This window comes from Salvelinus namaycush, chromosome 3, assembly GCF_016432855.1.
Source record: "Salvelinus namaycush isolate Seneca chromosome 3, SaNama_1.0, whole genome shotgun sequence".
Lineage (NCBI taxonomy): Eukaryota > Metazoa > Chordata > Actinopteri > Salmoniformes > Salmonidae > Salvelinus > Salvelinus namaycush.
The window spans coordinates 58,593,490-58,611,997 of record NC_052309.1 but is presented as its reverse complement, the minus strand read 5'-3'; the positions used below and the strand labels follow the sequence as shown (position 1 = coordinate 58,611,997).

Here is an 18,508-nt window from a genome sequence, read left to right as displayed (position 1 = left end):
ATGTAAACTTCCAACTTCAACTGTACATGTACAAATTACCTCGACTAACCTGTTCCCCTGCACATTGACTCGGTACCGCTAACCCCTGTATATAGCCTCGTTATCATTATTTTAAATAACCGCTAACCCCTGTACATAGCCTCGTTAAAAATTAAAAATAACGATAACGAGGCTATATACAGGGGTTAGCGGTACCGAGTCATTGTGCGGGGGAACAGGTAAGTCGACGTAATTTGAACATGTACACTACCATTCAAAGTTTGGGGTAACTTACACATTTCCGTGTTCTTGAAAGAAAAGCTAATTTTTTGTCTATTAAAATAACATAAAATTGATCAGAAAAAAAGTGTAGACATTGTTAATGTTGTAAATCACTATTGTAGCTGGAAACAGCTGATTTTTAATGGAATATCTACATACGCGCAAGGAGGCCCATTATCAGCAACCAATAGAAAGAGGAGTGGGAGGCCCCGGTGCACAACTGAGCAAGAGGACAAGTAGATTAGAGTGTCTAGTCTCAACGTCAACAGTGAAGAGACGAATCCGGGATGCTGGCCTAGGCAGAGTTCCTCTGCCCAGTGTCTGTGTTCTTTTGCCCATCTTAAATTTCTTTACTTTTCATTGGCCAGTCTGAGATAAGGCTTTTACTTTGCAACTCAGCCTAGAAGGCCAACATCCCGGAGTCGCCTCTTCACTGTTGACGTTGAGACTGGTGTTTTGCGGGTACTATTAATGAAGCTGCCAGTTGAGGACTTGTGAGGCATCTGTCTCTCAAACTAGACACTAATGTACTTGTCCTCTTGCTCAGTTGTGTACCGGGGCCTCCCACTCCTCCTTCTATTCTGGTTAGGGCCAGTTTGCACTGTTCTGTGACGAGAGTAGGTCACAGCGTTGTACGAGATCTTTAGATTCTTGGCAATTTCTCGCATGGAATAGCCTTCATTCTCAGAACAAGAATAGACTGACGAGTTTCAGAAGAAAGGTCTTTGTTTCTGGCCATTTTAAGCCTGTAATCGAACACACAAATGCTGACGCTCCATATACTCCACTAGTCTAAAGAAGGTCAGTTGTATTGCTTCCTTAATCAGAACTGCAGTTTTCAGCTGTGCTAACATAATTGCAAAAGGGTTTCTAATGATCAATTAGCCTTTTAAAATGAGAAACTTGGAATTAAGCTAACACAACGTGCCATTGGAACACAGGGGTGATGGTTGCCGATAAATGGGCCTCTTTACGCATCTGCGTGAGCGTGCCTTAGGCATGCTGCAAGGAGGCATGAGGACTGCAGATGTGGCCACGGCAATAAATTGCAATGTAGGTACTGTGAGATGACTAAGACAGCGCTACAGGGAGACAGGACAGACAGCTGATTGTCCTCGCAGTGGCAGACCACGTGTAACAACACCTACACTGGATCGGTACAGCCGAACATCACACCTGCGGGACAGGTACAGGATGGCAACAACAACTACTCGAGTTACACCAGGAACGCACAATCCCTCCATCAGTGCTCAGACTGTCCGCAATAGGCTGAGAGAGGCTGGACTGAGGGCTTGTAGGCCTGTTGTAAGGCATGTCCTCACCAGACATCACCGGCAACGACGTCGCCTATGGGCACGAACCCACCGTCGCTGGACCAGACAAGACTGGCAAAAAGTGCTCTTCACTGACGAGTCGTGGTTTTGTCTCACCAGTGGTGATGGTCAGATTCACGTTTATCGTTGAAGGAATGATCGTTACACCGAGGCCTGTACTCTGGAGCGGGATCGATTTGGAGGTGGAGGGTCTGTCATGGTTTGGTGGCGGTGTGTCACAGCATCATGGGACTGAGCTTGTTGTCATTGCAGGCAATCTCAACGCGGTGCATTACAGGGAAGACATCCTCCTACCTCATGTGGTACCCTTCCTGCAGGCTCATCCTGACATGACCCTCCAGCATGACAATGCCACCAGCAATACTGCTCGTTCTGTGCGTGATTTCCTGCAAGACAGGAATGTCAGTGTTCTGCCATGGCCAGCGAAGAGCCCAGATCTCAATCCCATTGAGCACGTCTGGGAGCTGTTGGATCGGAGGGTGAGGACTAGGGCCATTCCCCCCAGAAATGTCCGGGAACTTGCAGGTGCCTTGGTGGAAGAGTGAGGTAACATCTCACAGCAAGAACTGGAAAATCTGGTGTAGTCCATGAGGAGGAGATGCACTGCAGTACTTAATAATGCAGCTGGTGGCCAAACCAGATACTGACTGTTACTTTTGATTTTGACCTCCCCTTTGTTCAGGGACACATTATTCCATTTCTGTTAGTTACATGTCTGTCAGTTTATGTCTCAGTTGTTGAATCTTGTTATGTTCATACAAATATTTACACATGTTAAGTTTGCTGAAAATAAACGCAGTTGACAGTGAGAGGACGCTTCTTTTTTTGTTGCTTTTAGATATTCCATTAAAATCTGCAGTTTCCAATTACAATAGTCATTTACAACATTAACAATGTCTACACTGTATTTCTGATCAATTTGATGTTATTTTAAATGGACAAAAAATGTGCTTTTCTTTCAAAAACAAAGACATTTCTAAGTGACCCCAAACTTTTGAACGGTATTGTAGGTAGGGGTAAGGTGACTATGCGTAGAAATTAAATGGCAAGTAGCAGCAGTGTAAAAATGCAAATAGTCCAGGTTGCCGTTTGATTAATTGCTCAGGAGTCTTAAGGCTTGGGGGTAGAAGCTGTTAAGGAGCCTTTTGGACCTAGACTTGGCACTCCGGTACCGATTTCCGTGTGGTAGCAGAGAGAACAGTCTATGACTTGGGTGACTGAAGTCTTTGACAATTTTTTGCGCCTTCCTCTGACACCGCTTATGATATAGGTCCTGGATGGCAGGCAGCTTAGCCCCAGTGATGTACTGGGCCGTACGCACTACCCTCTGTAGTGCCTTGCGGTCAGAGGCTGAGCAATTGCCGTACCAGGCAGTGATGCAACCAGTCAGGATGCTCTCGATGTTGCAACTGTATAACTTTTTGAGGATATGGGGACCCATGCCAAATCTTTTTAGTTTCCTGAGGGGGAATAGGCTTTGTCGTGCCCTCTTCACGACTGTCTTGGTGTGTTTGGACCATTCTAGTTTGTTGTTGATGTGGACACCGAGGAACTTGAAGCTCTCAACCTGCTCCACTACAGCCCCGTCGATAAGAATGGGGGCGTGCTCGGTCCTCCTTTTCCTGTAGTCCACAATCATCTCCTTAGTCTTGGTTACGTTAACTTCTTATGGCTGGGGGCGCTATTTTCACGTTCGGATGAAAAGTGTGCCCAGAGTAAACTGCCTGCTACTCAGGCCCAGAAGCTAAGATATGCATATTATTAGTAGATTTGGATAGAAAACACTCTGAAGTTTCTAAAACTGTTTGAATGATGTCTGTGAGTATAACATAACTCATATGACAGGCAAAAACCTGAGAAAAAAGGTATATGCCTATCCAAGATACAGTGTAAATTTGGTCCGATTGCACTTCCTAAGGCTTCCACTAGATGTCACCAGTCTTTAGAACCTTGTTTCAGGCTTCTACTGTAAAGGGGGAGCGAATAAGAGCTGTTTGAACCAGTCGTCTGGTTGAAAGCCTTTAGTTTAGTCATGCACGCAGCCGTGAGCACGAGCTCTGTTCCTTTTCATTTCTAAAGACAAAGGAATTGTCCGGTTGAAACATTATTGAAGATGTATGATAAAAACATCCTAAAGATTGATTCTATACATCGTTTGACATGTTTCTACGAACTGTAATAGAACTTTTTTGACTTTTCGTCTGGACTTAGTGCTCGAAAAGGAGGTATTTGGACATAAATGATGGACTTTATCGAACAAAACAAACATTTATTGTAGAACTGGGATTCCTGGGAGTGCATTCCGATGAAGATCATCAAAGGTAAGTGAATATTTATAACGCTATTTCTGACTTTTGTTGACTCCACAACATGGCGGTGGCTGAGCGCTGTACTCAGATTATCGCATGGTGTGCTTTTTAAAAATCTGACACAGCGGTTGCATTAAGGAGAAGTATATCTTTAATTCTATGCATAAAACTTGTTTCTTTTATCAACGTTTATGATGATTATTCCTGTAAATTGATGTGGCTCTCTGCAAAATCACCAGATGTTTTGGAGGCAAAACATTACTGAACATAACGCGCCAATGTAAACTGAGATTTTTGGATATAAATATGAACTTTATCGAACAAAACATACATGTATTGTGTAACATGAAGTGCTATGAGTGCCATCTGATGAAGATCATCAAAGGTTAGTGATTAATTTTATGGCTGGAAAAATGGCTGTGTTTTTCTGTGACTAGGCGCTGACCTAACATAATGATTTGTTGTGCTTTCGTCATAAAGCCTTTTTGAAATCGGACACTGTGGTGGGATTAACAACAAGTTTATCTTTAAAATGGTGTATAATACTTGTATGTTTGAGGAATTTTAATTATGAGATTTCTGTTGTTTGAATTTGGCGCCCTGCACTTTCACTGGCTGTTGTCAAATCGATCCCGTTAACGGGATTTCAGCCATAAGAAGTTAACCTGTTGAGGACAGAGGGCGCTGTTTTCACTTTGGGGGAAAATCGTGCCCAATTTAAACGGCCTCGTACTCAATTCTTGCTCGTACAATATGCATATTATTATTACTATTGGATAGAAAACACTCTCTAGTTTCTAAAACCGTTTGAATTATATCTGTGAGTAAAACAGAACTCATTTTGCAGCAAACTTCCTGACAGGAAGTGGAAAATCTGAAATCGATGCTCTGTTCTAGGGCCTGCCTATAAATGTCCTTGATATTTATTAGTATACATGCACTTCATACGTCTTCCACTAGATGTCGACAGGCAGTGAGAGAAGAAATGGAGTGTATAACTTGATCTGGGGTCGAATAAAAGCTCTCGGCATGACGTGTCACCAGTTTCCTGTTTTCTGGAGAGCGCGAGAAGGGACCTGGTATTGCCTTCTGAAAAGCTGTCGTTATAGACGACTAATATCTCCGGCTTTGATTTTATTTGATAAATGTGACAATATCATCGTAAAGTATGTTTTTTCAATATAGTTTTATTAGATTATTGAAATTTATTCGGGACGTTAGGCGTGTTGCGTTGTGTGCCTTTGTTCAGGAAGGAGAGCTTCGCGCTACTTTGCTAGATTTCTGTGCTAATTGACTGGAGAAGAGGACATTCTAAAACCAAACAACGATTGTTCTGGACAAAGGACCCCTTGTACAACATTCTGATGGAAGATCATCAAAAGTAGGACCCATTTTATGATGCTATTTCATATATCTGTCGAACATGTGAAATAGTAGTTTGCGCCCAGATTTTGGGCGCGCTCTCGCTATAACTAAGCTGGATGTCGTAATGAAGTTATTTTTAGAATTCTAACACGGCGATTGCATTAAGAACTAGTGTATCTATCATTTCCTATACAACATGTATTTTCTAGTAACGTTTATGAATAGTTATTTGGTCAGAATAGTTGAGTGTCATAAAAATATCCGCACATTCTGGGAAAAAGATGCTACGTTAGCACAATGTATAACCACTGATTTCAGCTCTAAATATGCACATTTTCGAACAAAACATAAGTGTATGTATAACCTGATGTTATAGGACTGTCATCTGATGAAGGTTTATGAAGGCTAGTGAAAATTAATATCTTTTGCTGGTTTATTCGCTATCGCTAACGTGCCTATTGCTATCGCTAACGTGCCTTGATGAATGAATGCGGTAGTGTGGTAGGCTATTGTAGTAAGCTAATATAATGCTATATTGTGTTTTTGCTGTAAAACACTTAAAAAATCGGAAATATTGGCTGGATTCACAAGATGTTTGTCTTTAATTTGCTGTACACCATCGATTTTTCAGAAATGTTTTATGATGAGTATTTAGGTATTTGACGTTGGTGTCTGTAATTACTCTGGCTGCTTCGGTGCTATTTCTGACGGTAGCTGTGATGGTAGCTGCAATGTAAAACTGATTTATACCTCAAATATGCACATTTTTCGAACAAAACATAGATTTATTGTATAACATGTTATAAGACTGTCATCTGATGAAGTTGTTTCTTGGTTAGTTTGGTTGGTTCTTGGTTAGTTAGGTTGGCTTTGTGCATGCTACCTGTGCTGTGAAAAATGTCTGTCCTTTTTTGTATTTGGTGGTGAGCTAACATAAATATATGTGGTGTTTTCGCTGTAAAACATTTTAAAAATCGGACATGTTGACTGGATTCACAAGATGTGTATCTTTCATTTGCTGTATTGGACTTGTTAATGTGTGAAAGTTAAATATTTCTCAAAAATATTTTTTGAATTTCGCGCTCTGCCTTTTCAGTGGAATGTGGGAGGAGTTCCGCTAGCGGAACCCCGGTGCCAGACAGGTTAAGGGATAGGCTGTTATTCTGGCACCACACAGCCTATAGGGAGGAGGTCAGAGACCTGGCCGTCTCGTCGTTGTCGGTGATCAGGCCTACCACTGTTGTGTCGTCTGCAAACTTAATGATGGTGTTGGAGTCGTGCCTGGCCATGCAGTCGTGGGTGAACAGGGAGTGCAGGAGGGGACTGAGCACGCACCCCTGTGGAGCATCAGCGTGGCAGATGTGATGCTACCTACCCTCACCACCTGGGGGCGGCCCGTCAGGAAGTCCAGGATCCAGTTGCAGAGGGAGGTGTTTAGTCCCAGGATCCTTAGCTTAGTGATGAGCTTTGAGGGTACTATGGTGTTGAACGCTGAGCTGTAGTCAATGAATAGCATTCTCACATAAGTGTTCCTTTTGTCCAGGTGGGAAAGGGCAGTGTGGAGTGCAATAGAGATTGCATCATCTGTGGATCTGTTTGGGCGGTATGCAAATTGAGTGGGTCTAGGGTTTCTGGGATAATGGTGTTGATGTGAGCCATTACCAACCTTTCAAAGCACTTCATGGCTACGGACGTGAGTGCTACGGGTCTGTAGTTATTTAGGCAGGTTGCCTTTGTGTTCTTGGGCACAGGGACTATCGTGGTCTGCTTGAAACATGTTGGTATTACAGACTCAATCAGGGACATGTTGAAAATGTCAGTGAAGACACCTGCCAGTTGGTCAGCACATGCCCGGAGCACATGTCCTGGTAATCCGTCTGGCCCCGCGGCCTTGTGAATGTTGACCAGCATTATCACAGTCGTCCGGAACTGCTGGTGAAATCAAGCATGCTTCAGTGTTGCTTGCCTCCAAGCCTGTATAAAAGGCATTTAGCCCGTCTGGTAGGCTCGCGCGTCACTGGGCAGCTAGCGGCTGGGTTTCCCTTTGTAGTCCGTAATAGTTTACAAGACAACTTGTAATTGTGAAAAGTCCGGTTTCATTTTAGGCATATTGTTGTCCATAAAAGTCTGTGTCAAATACAATTATTTTATTGAATAAAATGTAATGAAATATAGTACATTCACGTCAGCATCACAACACCCCAGCTTTGCAGGAATCCTTCAGCAAACACACAAGCACACTGAACTGATCACCAACCTGGCCCAGGCACAATGCATGCACTAGGCTATTCCCAGGCCCCTATCGTCATTGAACCACCACTGATGATGCTATATAGATAGGCCTTTCCACTGTCTATGATCTGCTGTGTTTATATGGATGGGCCATTAGTCCAGATATGAGTACTCACTGCATGCAATCTGTGACATAGACTGACCAGGTGAATACAGGTGAAAGCTATAATCCTTTACTGATGTGACTTGCTCAATCCACTTCAATCAGTATAGATGAAGGGGAGGAGACAGGTTAAAGAAAGATTTTTAAGCCTTAAGACAATTGAGACATGGATTGTGTATATGTACAGTCGTGGCCAAAAGTTTTGAGAATGACACAAATATTAATTTCCACAAACTTTGCTGCTTCAGTTTCTTTAGATATTTTTGTCAGATGTTACTATGGAATACTGAAGTATAATTACAAGCATTTCATATGTTTTAAAGGCTTTTATTGACAATTACATGAAGTTGATGCAGTCAATATTTTGTCTTTTTCAAGACCTCTGCAATCCGCCCTGGTATGCTGTCAATTAACTTCTGGGCCACATCCTGACTGATGGCAGCCCATTATTGCATAATCAACGCTTGGAGTTTGTCAGAATTTGTGGGTTTTTGTTTGTCCATCCGCCTCTTGAGGATTGACCACAAGTTCTCAATGGGATTAAGGTCTGGGGAGTTTCCTGGCCATGGAACCAAAATATTGATGTTTTGTTCCCCGAGCCAATTAGTTATCACTTTTGCCTTATGGCAAGGTGCTCCATCATGCTGGAAAAGGCATTGTTCGTCACCAAACTGTTCCTGGATGGTTGGGAGAAGTTGCTCTCGGATGATGTGTTGGTTCCATTATTTATTCATGGCTGTGTTCTCAGGCAAAATTGTGAGTGAGCCCACTCCCTTGGCTGAGAAGCAACCCCACACATGAATGGTCTCAGGATGCTTTACTGTTGGCATGACACAGGACTGATGGTAGCGCTCACCTTGTCTTCTCCGGACAAGCTTTTTTCCGGATGCCCCAAACAATCGGAAAGGGGACTCATCAGAGATAGTGACCTTACCCCAGTCCTCATCAGTCCAATCCCTGTACCTTTTGCAGAATATCAGTCTGTCCCTGATGTTTTTCCTGGTGAGAAGTGGCTTCTTTGCTGCCCTTCCTGACACCAGGCCATCCTCCAAAAGTCTTCACCTCACTGTGTGTGCAGATGCACTCACACCTGCCTGCTGCCATTCCTGAGCAAGCTCTGTACTGGTTGTGCCCCGATCCCGCAGCTGAATCAAATTTAGGAGACGGTCCTGGCGCTTGCTGGACTTTCTTGGGCACCCTGAAGCCTTCTTCACAACAATTGAATCGATCTCCTTGAAGTTCATGATGATCCGATAAATGGTTGATTTAGGTGCAATCTTACAATATCCTTGCCTGTGAAGCCCTTTTTGTGCAAAGCAATGATGACGGCACGTGTTTCCTTGCAGGTAACCATGGTTGACGGAGGAAGAACAATGATTCCAAGCACCACCCTCCTTTTGAAGCTTCCAGTCTGTTATTCGAACTCAATCAGCATGACAGGGTGATCTCCAGCCGTGTCCTCATCAACACTCACACCTGTGTTAACGAGAGAATCACTGACATGATGTCAGCTGGTCCTTTTGTGTCAGGGCTGAAATACAGTGGAAATGTTTTGGGGGGATTCAGTTAATTTGCATGGCAAAGAGGGACTTTGCAATTAATTGCAATTCATCTGACCACTCTTCATAACATTCTGGAGTATATGCAAATTGCCAACATACAAACTGAGGCAGCAGACTTTGTGAAAATGTATATTTGTGTCATTCTCAAAACTTTTGGCCACGACTGTATATGTGCCATTCAGAGCATGGGCAAGACAAAATATTTAAGTTCCTTTGAATGGGGTATGGTAGTAGGTGCCAGGCGCACCGGTTTGTGTCAAGAACTGCAATGCTGCTGTGGTTTTCACGCTCAACAGTTTCCCGTGTGTATCAAGAATAGTCCACCACAAAGGGCATCCAGTCAACTTGACACAACTGTGGAAAGCATTAGAGTCAACATGGGCCAGCATCCCTGTGGATTGCTTTCAACACCTTGTATAGTAGTCCATGCCTGACAAATTGAGGCTGTTCTGGAGGTAAAAGGGGGGAGGGGGGCTGTGCAACTCAATATTAGGAAGGTGTTCCTAATGTTTGGTATACTCAGTGTATATTACATTAGGGCCTATGAGCTCACGTCAAAAGTAGTGCACTATATAGGGAATAGGGTGCCATTGGAGACGTATCCCTTGTTATATAGGCCTGGCCAATTAGGCCTAGAAATAAATGGCCTACAGAAGGAATGTGAATGGGATGTGGGTATAGCTTATAATGATTAGGTTTAGGGTTTCATCTTGGTAAAATGGGCATACAGTGGCAATGAAAACTGAACCTCTATTGAAAGTGAATGTATGTACAGTGATTACTAGTCATAGATATAGCTAGTGATGAAGACACTGGTAGAGTATTTATAAACAAAACAGCCATGGATGGAGTAACCCTCACCTCCTCTGCCTGCTTGCGCAGCGCCTTCTCGCGCTCGTACTGGGTGATGAGCTGCTCGTTGTCCTCCTTCAGCAGCTCGAGCTCCACCTCGTGCTCCTGGTTTTCCGTTAAAACCGAATCCAGATTCTCCAGAACGTTCACCACCAGCGGCATTAGCTCCTTGACCACTTCCTCATCGTAGCTGCTGATGAGGCGCTCGAACTCCCGATAGATACTGTTGGCCAGGCCCGACACCCGCTCCGACATAACGGACACTGAGCCATAGTCGTCCTGATATACAACCTCGTCGATTTCCATCATCTTGGCAAAATTAGGTCTGGGTCCGATTCCAGATGTGAGATGATGTTGATTAGATAGGCCTACAGTTATAAAACACGCTTACCAAGATGAAAGGGAAAATACTACTCATTGAAATTATAATCCGTTCTGATTAATCATCAATAAATATCTCCTGTGTCATTCCATATTCCGAACGATTTCAAAGATTGTTATCATTTGGGTGGTATTTTTGGCAGTTAGGATTTATAACCTTGAACTACTAAACTGTATTGAGACATTTTTATTCACAATAATATATATATAAGCTATTTACAAGGGGATAGAGAGACCGCCCTCCCGAGCCGACCACCACTGCTGCTGCTGCACCAGAGCCTCGAGGACGGAACGACGCACCCTGCTACTGCCTTCCTCGCGACAGCAACATCCAATTCCGGTAGCAGTCGGTTCAGTCCTTACCGACCTGTGTATCCGCCGTAGTTGAATACATAATGAATGAGAAATAAGTCCTCAACAATACACCTGCCGCTCAGCAGCCGGAGGCATGGACCCCAGCCATTACTGGGAGGATTCGAAATCCGTTGGGAAATAAAAAAACAACAATATATAAATAGGTAAAATGAAGAGGATAACGGCGTTCCCTTGTGCTGCCAACACCCAAGCCGCCCCTTAAATCATACTAGATCCGTTTTTTTCTACCGATGTTGTTCTCGGTGAAGGACGATGCTGTTTCGGTGTCGGTGGCGCTGTGGACTAGTATTCTGCACTAGTATTCTGACAGCAGCACAAACTATAACGTCACTTTCGTATGATACTAGTGAGACCTTCTAAATAAAAGCCCGCATTTCAAAACATTTCAATGTGGATACCTCATTCAAATTATATTCAATTTTAATCAATGGACACTTTTATCGTGCCAACAAGAAAATGCAATAAGTAATTTATTTAAAAAATATGGTAAAAAAATAACAATTAAGACTAAAAATAACAAAAATACAATGTTGACACTGGTATGTTGAGAGATAACTTTTCTACCTGTCTCAGCTAATGTGTGTGGAAAATACTCAGTAGGGTCTACTAACCAAATATGGTTAGTTTTGGAGGGGTGCTATGTTGCATGGCCTGCTGCTGGCTTTTCAATCCGCCCCCTCTAAAGCGTCCAATGCAATCACTGTAATAGATTGTACATGGGATACATATTGGCTTGTAGAGAGAACTTTTCTACCCGTCTCAGCCATATTTGGTTAGTAGAGACCTTACTGGGTATTTCCCACCCCACTTTAGCCAAGACAGGTATCCCATGTACCGTGTATTGCATTGCAGTGAATGGAGTGGGTGGAGTAAGGAGTCACCAGTACTCTATATTAAACCAATTGCCCAGAACAAGAGACCAATTTCATTTTTGCAGACTCGATTGAGTAATTCCAATAACATGTATCTGTGTTTAATGAAAAGTGTATTTCTTTAAATATAGACTACACAATAGCTTTCAACATACCAGTATGTGTAAACTTAAAAAAATAAATTCTGGTTAAATATGTAAAATGGTCCATGTATTTTTTCAAAGGTGGTTGCAAAGCTGTGAAAAACAGTTGCACTGCACAGCGTTAAAAAAAAAATCGATATTCCCAAAGTTCAGTATGTCTTTGCAGGGAGACTCTTATAAAACATTGAAAAAAATCCGGATCATCTGCCAGCATAATATCCTGCTGCAGGGTGAACGGTAATCGGCTCGGGACTCCCTGGCTGTAGATGGATGGAGGTGCCAGCTGACCAATTCTGGCTGACGTCATGCTGTTTACTCTGCAGTTATATTTTTTACAACTTTTACTTTTGCTCCCATACATTTTCCCAAACACCAATGAGTACTCGTTACATTTTGAATGCTGAGGCAGGACAGAAATTGTCCAATTCACGCACCTATCAATATAACGAATTGTCCACCCTACTGCCTCTGATCTGGTGGACTCACTAAACATACTGATCTGGTGGACTCACTAAACATACTGCGTTTGTAAATGATGTCTGAGTGTTGAGTTTGCCCTTGTCTGTCTGTAAATAAAACAACAAAAAAGAAAATAGTGTCATCTAGTTTGCTTAATATAAGGAATTTGATGGAGAGCATTTACTTTTACTTTGTACTTTTACTCAAGTATATCTACAGCAGCTTTGATTGGACTGATCATGTCAACATCATAATTTCAAAATCTTAGCTAGCAAGCTAGCAGTAATCTTCATGATTCGAGTTGACAATCTCCTTGTCATATGAAGATAAATAATGAAGAGAAATTATAGATAAAGCGTATCGGTGTTCATGGACCATTGGACATAAATATTACACAAGTTGGAAATCGCAAATTCAACAATTAATGGTTTGGAAGGAATCAGTGGCTGACTGCAAGAATTGCAAAGCAATCACTAGCCTGCTATTCAATAGAGTGGGTGTGTGGTCCCAAGTCTGGGTTTAAGAGTCTCTTTCCAAGCTTAAAAGGATAAACATTTAACATTGGCCATGGTGTCAATCCAGCATGACTTCTGCCACACTCAAAACAACTGGAAACTCAGAACTGGGAAATCTGATTTCAGTGAGTTCAAGACAACTGAGAACTCGGAAAAAAACAAGCTCCGACTGGGAAAATACGTTTTCAACTGCCATCCAACTCAGAATTACGCCAGAGTAAGCCTACACGAAACACAGCCCTTATTTGAAGTGTTACTAAAATCCCCTATGGGAAAAATCTACGGTTGAAAAACGATTGGAACCATTTCCCTGTTTGACCACGAGGTTTAATCGGTATTATAATTCATACTCACAAACTTTTACAGATGCACAATTGAAAGCATCCTGTCGGACTGTATCACCGCCTGGTACAGCAACTGCACCGCCCACAACCGCAAGGCTCTCCAGAGGGTGGTGCGGTCTGCCCAACGCATTACCGGTGGCAAACTCACGCCCTCCAGGACACCTACAGCACCCGATGTCACAGGAAGGCCAAAAAGATCATCAAGGACATCAACCACCCGAGCCACTGCCTGTTCACCCCACTATCATCCAGAAGGCGAGGTCAGTACAGGTGCATCAAAACTGGGACCGAGAGACTGAAAACCGGCTTCCATCTCAAGGCCATCAGACTGTTAAACTGCCATCACTAGCACATTAGAGACTGCTGCCTAGAGGCATAGACTAGAAATCACTGGCCACTTTAAGGAATGGAACACTAGTCACTTCAATAATGTTTACATATCTGGCATTACTCATCTCATATGTATATACTGTATTCTATACTATTCTACGGTATCTTAGTCACTTAATAATTTTTACAGATCTTGCAGTATTCATCTCATATATATATACTGTATTCTACACTATTCTACGGTATATTAGTCACTTAATAATGTTTACATATCTTGCATTACTAATCTCATATGTATATACTGTATTCTATACTATTCTACTGTATCTTAGTCCGTTCCGCTCTGACATCGCCCATCCATATATGTATGTAGTCTTAATTCATTCCTACTTAGATTTGTGTGTATTGGGTATGTGTTGTGTAATTTGTTAGATATTACTTGCTAGATATTACTGCACTGTCGGAGCTAGATGAACAAGCATTTTGCTACACCCGCAATAACATCTGCTAATCACGTGTATGTGACCAATAAAATTTGATTTGATTTACCGTGGTACTCTATTGCAAACAGAATGCATATTTGTATTCTGTAAAGGCTTCCTTTTCACTCTGTCATTTAGGTTAGTATTGTGGAGTAACTACAATGTTGTTGATCCATTCTCAGTTTTCTCCTTTCACAGCCATTAAACTCCAACTGATTTAAAGTCACCATTGGCCTCATGGTGAAATCCCTGAGCGATTTCCTTCCTTTCCGGCAACTGAGTTAGGAAAGACGCCTGTATCTTTGTAGTGACTGGTTGTATTGATATACCATCCAAAGTGTACTTAATAAATTCACCATGCTCAAAAGGATATTTAATGTCTGCCTTTTGTGAATTTCTTTCATTGCTCAACTGAGGGACCTTACACATAATTGTATGTGTGGGGTACAGAGATGAGGTATTCATAAAACAAAATCATGTTAAACACTTAGTGCACAAAGAGTATAAGTCCATGCAACTTATGTGTCTTGTTAAGCACATTTTACTCCTGAACGTATTTAGGCTTGCCATAACAAAGGGGTTGAATACTTAGTCTCAAGACATCACAGCTTTTCATTTTTATTACATTTGTAAAAATGTTTAAAAAAATGTTTAGGCCAGTGACACATCTCAATTTAATTCATTTTAAATTCAGGCTGGGTGAGTGGTGGAAAAAGTACTCAATTGTCATACTTGAGTAAAAGTAAACATATGGGTGTTTCTATAAATTAAGGGGCCAATGTGTGACATCAGGGTCAAAATTTAAAAATGGTTTGATATACATTTAAATATGATTTTCTTGCAGCTTCACATGTGTAGTTACAGGAATAAATTTCTAGGTTGGCACAATGAGACCACAACTCCACCTAGCAACAACAAAACATCTACATGTAATTCAAAATGGCACAAGAAACATGGACACCGCATCTTTCTTTGTCATACCTAGTTGCCAGGTCTTTTTGTGCTTTAGTCAACTTCTCTATCATTTATAGCCATGCTAAATATTCCTGAAGAATGAAAAAGATAATCAGCATTTCCCTATGTTTTAATATATTATATAATATAATACAATGGGTTCTGTCAACAAAATCATTGACAATAATAACCAATAATGAAATCATTATAATCAGTAAACTCTTCTAGCATTGTGTGTTTGTGAGTCTATCTGAAAACTAGCCGTCAAATGTTTCCTTCCTCTGCCCTTGTTTCCTACACTCCTTGCCTCTCCTTGAAAGTGCATTGTAGCCTGAGGAGAGGAACCTTCACTGCTCTCCCCAATTTGCTTTGAGAAGGAGGTGAGAAATGGGGGAAACAAGGGGAGAATCTCAATCTTAACGAGTCTAACACCATCATTAAGTTTGCCGATGACAAAACAGTGGTAGGCCTGATCACCGACAACGATGAGACAGCCTATAGGGAGAAGGTCAGAGACCTCCCTGTGTGGTGCAAGGACAACAACCTCTCCCTCAATGTGATCAAGACAAAGGAGATGATTGTGGACTACAGGAAAAGGAGGACCGAGCATGCCCCCGTTCTCATCGACGGGGCTGTAGTGGAGCAGGTTGAGGGCTTCAAGTTCCTTGGCGTCCAGATTACCAACAAACTAACATGGTCCAAGACCGTCGCACACCAAGACCGTCGTGAAGAGGGCACGACAATACCTATTCCCCTTCAGGAGACTGAAAAGATTTAGCATGAATCCTCAGATCCCCAAAAGGTTTTACAGCTGCACCATCGAGAGCATCCTGACGGTTTGCATCACTGCCCTTTTATGGCAACTGCTCGGACTCCAACCGCAAGGCACTACAGAAGGTAGTGTACAGTACATCATCAAGCTTCCTGCCATCCAGGACCTCTATACCAGGTGGTGTCAGAGGAAGGCCCTAAAAATGGTCAAAGACGCCAACCACCCTAGTCATAGATTGTTCTCTCTGCTACCGCACGGCAAGCGGTACCGGAGCACTAAGTCTAGGTCCAAGAGGCTTCTAAACAGCTTCTACCCCCAAGCAATAAGACTCCTGAACATCTAATCAAATGGCTACCCAGACTATTTGCAATGCCCCCCCCCCCACACACACTTCTATGCTGCTGCTACTCTCTGTTATTATCTATGCATGTCACTTTAATAACTCTACCTATACTCAGCAAAAAAAGAAACGTCCTTTCACTGTCAACTGCATTTATTTTCAGCAAACTTAACATGTGTAAATATTTGTATGAACATAACAAGATTCAACAACTGAGACATAAACTGAACAAGTTCCACAGGCATGTGACTAACAGAAATTGAATAATGTGTACGTGAACAAAGGGGGGGGGGGGGGGGGGGTTCAAAATCAAAAGTAACAGTCAGTATCTGGTGTGGCCACCAGCTGCATTACGTACTGCAGTGCATCTCCTCCTCATGGACTGCATCAGATTTTCCAGTTCTTGCTGTGAGATGTTACCCCACTCTTCCACCAAGGCACCTGCAAGTTCCTGGAAATGTCTGGGGGCAATGGCCCTAGCCCACACCCTCCGATCCAACAGGTCCCAGACGTGCACAATGTAATAGAGATCTGGGCTCTTCGCTGGCCATGGCAGAACACTGACATTCCTGTCTTGCAGAAAATCACGCACAGAACGAGCAGTATGGCTGGTGGCATTGCAATGCTGGAGGGTCATGTCAGGATGAGCCTGCAGAAAGGGTACCACATGAGGGAGGAGGATGCCTTCCCTGTAACGCACAGCGTTGAGGTTGCCTGCAATGACAAGCTCAGTCCCATGATGCTGTGACACACCGCCCAGGACCATGACGGCCTCTTTAGTGTCCTAAGTTTTCATAACTGTGACCTTAATTGCGTACCGTCTGTAAGCTGTTAGTGTCTTAACGACCGTTCCACAGGTGCATGTTCATGAATTGTTTATGGTTCATTGAACAAGCATGGGAAACAGTGTTTAAACCCTTTACAATGAAGATATGTGAAGTTATTTGGATTTTTACGAATGATCTTTGAAAGACAGGGTCCTGACGTTTCTTTTTTTGCTGAGTTTACATGTACATATTGCCTCGACAACGGTGCCCCCGCACATTGACTCTGTACTGGTACCCCCTGTATATAGCCCCACTATTGTTATTTTATCTCTTGCTTTTTTTAGGTATTTTCTATACACTGCTTTGTTGGTTAAGGGCTTGTAAGTAAGCATTTCACTGTAAGGTCTACACCTGTTGTATTCGGCGCATGTGACAAATACATTTGTTTGATTTGAATTGCATATCCTTGATTCCTCACGTCCTCTCTACTCGCATCCGTCTCAAAACCCATTGGATAAGAAGGTGAGAAGGGAAGGACCTCTGACCTTCTCATCCAATGAGCTTTGAGAAGGAAACGAGGAGAGAGGATGCGACAAATCAAGGAATTGCAATTGAGATTCTCCCAAGGACAAAGGAAGCAAGTATTTGACAGATATTACAATCTTTATGATTTTATTTTTAAATCATCACTGTATGTCTAATAAATCACCGTGTGTGTTTATTTAATGAAAATAATTCAAAAATATATTTTGTATCATTTATTTCCCTGAGCCTCATTTGGCCCTTGAAATGCTCAGTCTGATTATATGGGCATTATCAAACAAATGTTTAGATATTTACATACACAGCCCTGATTGGCTGAGCCCCACCCCTTCCCAGATTAACAGTAATTGGTCTATTATAATCAGATCACATTGTGACATCATGATGTGGGCCAAAAGTTCCATCCCACCTGAACATGCTGAAATTCCAGGCATTTTTTTCGAACGGCTCTTACACACACATTGCTTAAACCTGAAGGGGTTGCTTCTGGACAGAACCTCACTACCCTCTGGATGTGTGGTGGACCTACAGCGTGACTTGAGGCAGTGGTTGGAGGTTTCATTCCATTGCTATACACACACATGGATTTGCACAGGTGTAAGCTGGACACACCCACAACACCCTAGCCGGCTGATCAGACAGTTCTAGGTAGCTAAATACCTGCTGTGAACAGTGAAAGGATATACAGGGAATTCGGAAAGTATTCAGACCCCTTGACTTATTCCACATGTTGTTACATTACAGCCTTATTCTAAAATTGATTAAATAGTTTTTCCCCCTCAATCTACACACAATACCCCATGATGACAAAGCAAAAACTGTTTTTAGACATTTTTGCAAAAGTATATATAAAAAGAAATACGGAAATATCACATTTAGATAAGTATTCAGACCCTTTACTCAGTACTTTGTTGAAACACCTTTGGCAGCAATTACAGCCTTGAGTCTTCTTGGGTATGACGCAACAAGCTTGACACACCTGTATTTGGGGAGTTTCTCCCATTCTTCTCTGCAGATCCTCTCAAGCTCTGTCAGGTTGGATGGGGAGCATTGCTGCACAGCTATTTTCAGGTCTCTCCTGCGATGTTCAATCGGGTTTAAGTCCTGGCTCTGAATGTCCTTGAGTGGCCTAGCCAGAGACTTGTCCCGAAGC

The 18,508-nt window shown here is 42.5% G+C and overlaps 1 protein-coding gene across 2 annotated transcripts in view; it reads right to left on the bottom strand.

The window, feature by feature from the left end:
- The window catches only part of mapk8ip3 (mitogen-activated protein kinase 8 interacting protein 3), a 99,049-nt gene extending 88,662 nt beyond the window's left edge, over nucleotides 1-10,387 (bottom strand). For both annotated transcript variants that reach the window (XM_038989085.1, XM_038989086.1), the window contains exon 1: nucleotides 10,088-10,387. In XM_038989085.1, coding sequence (XP_038845013.1) covers nucleotides 10,088-10,387 — 300 coding nt within the window. The remainder of the gene's footprint in view (nucleotides 1-10,087) is intronic.
- Between the last annotated feature and the right edge of the window lie 8,121 nt (nucleotides 10,388-18,508).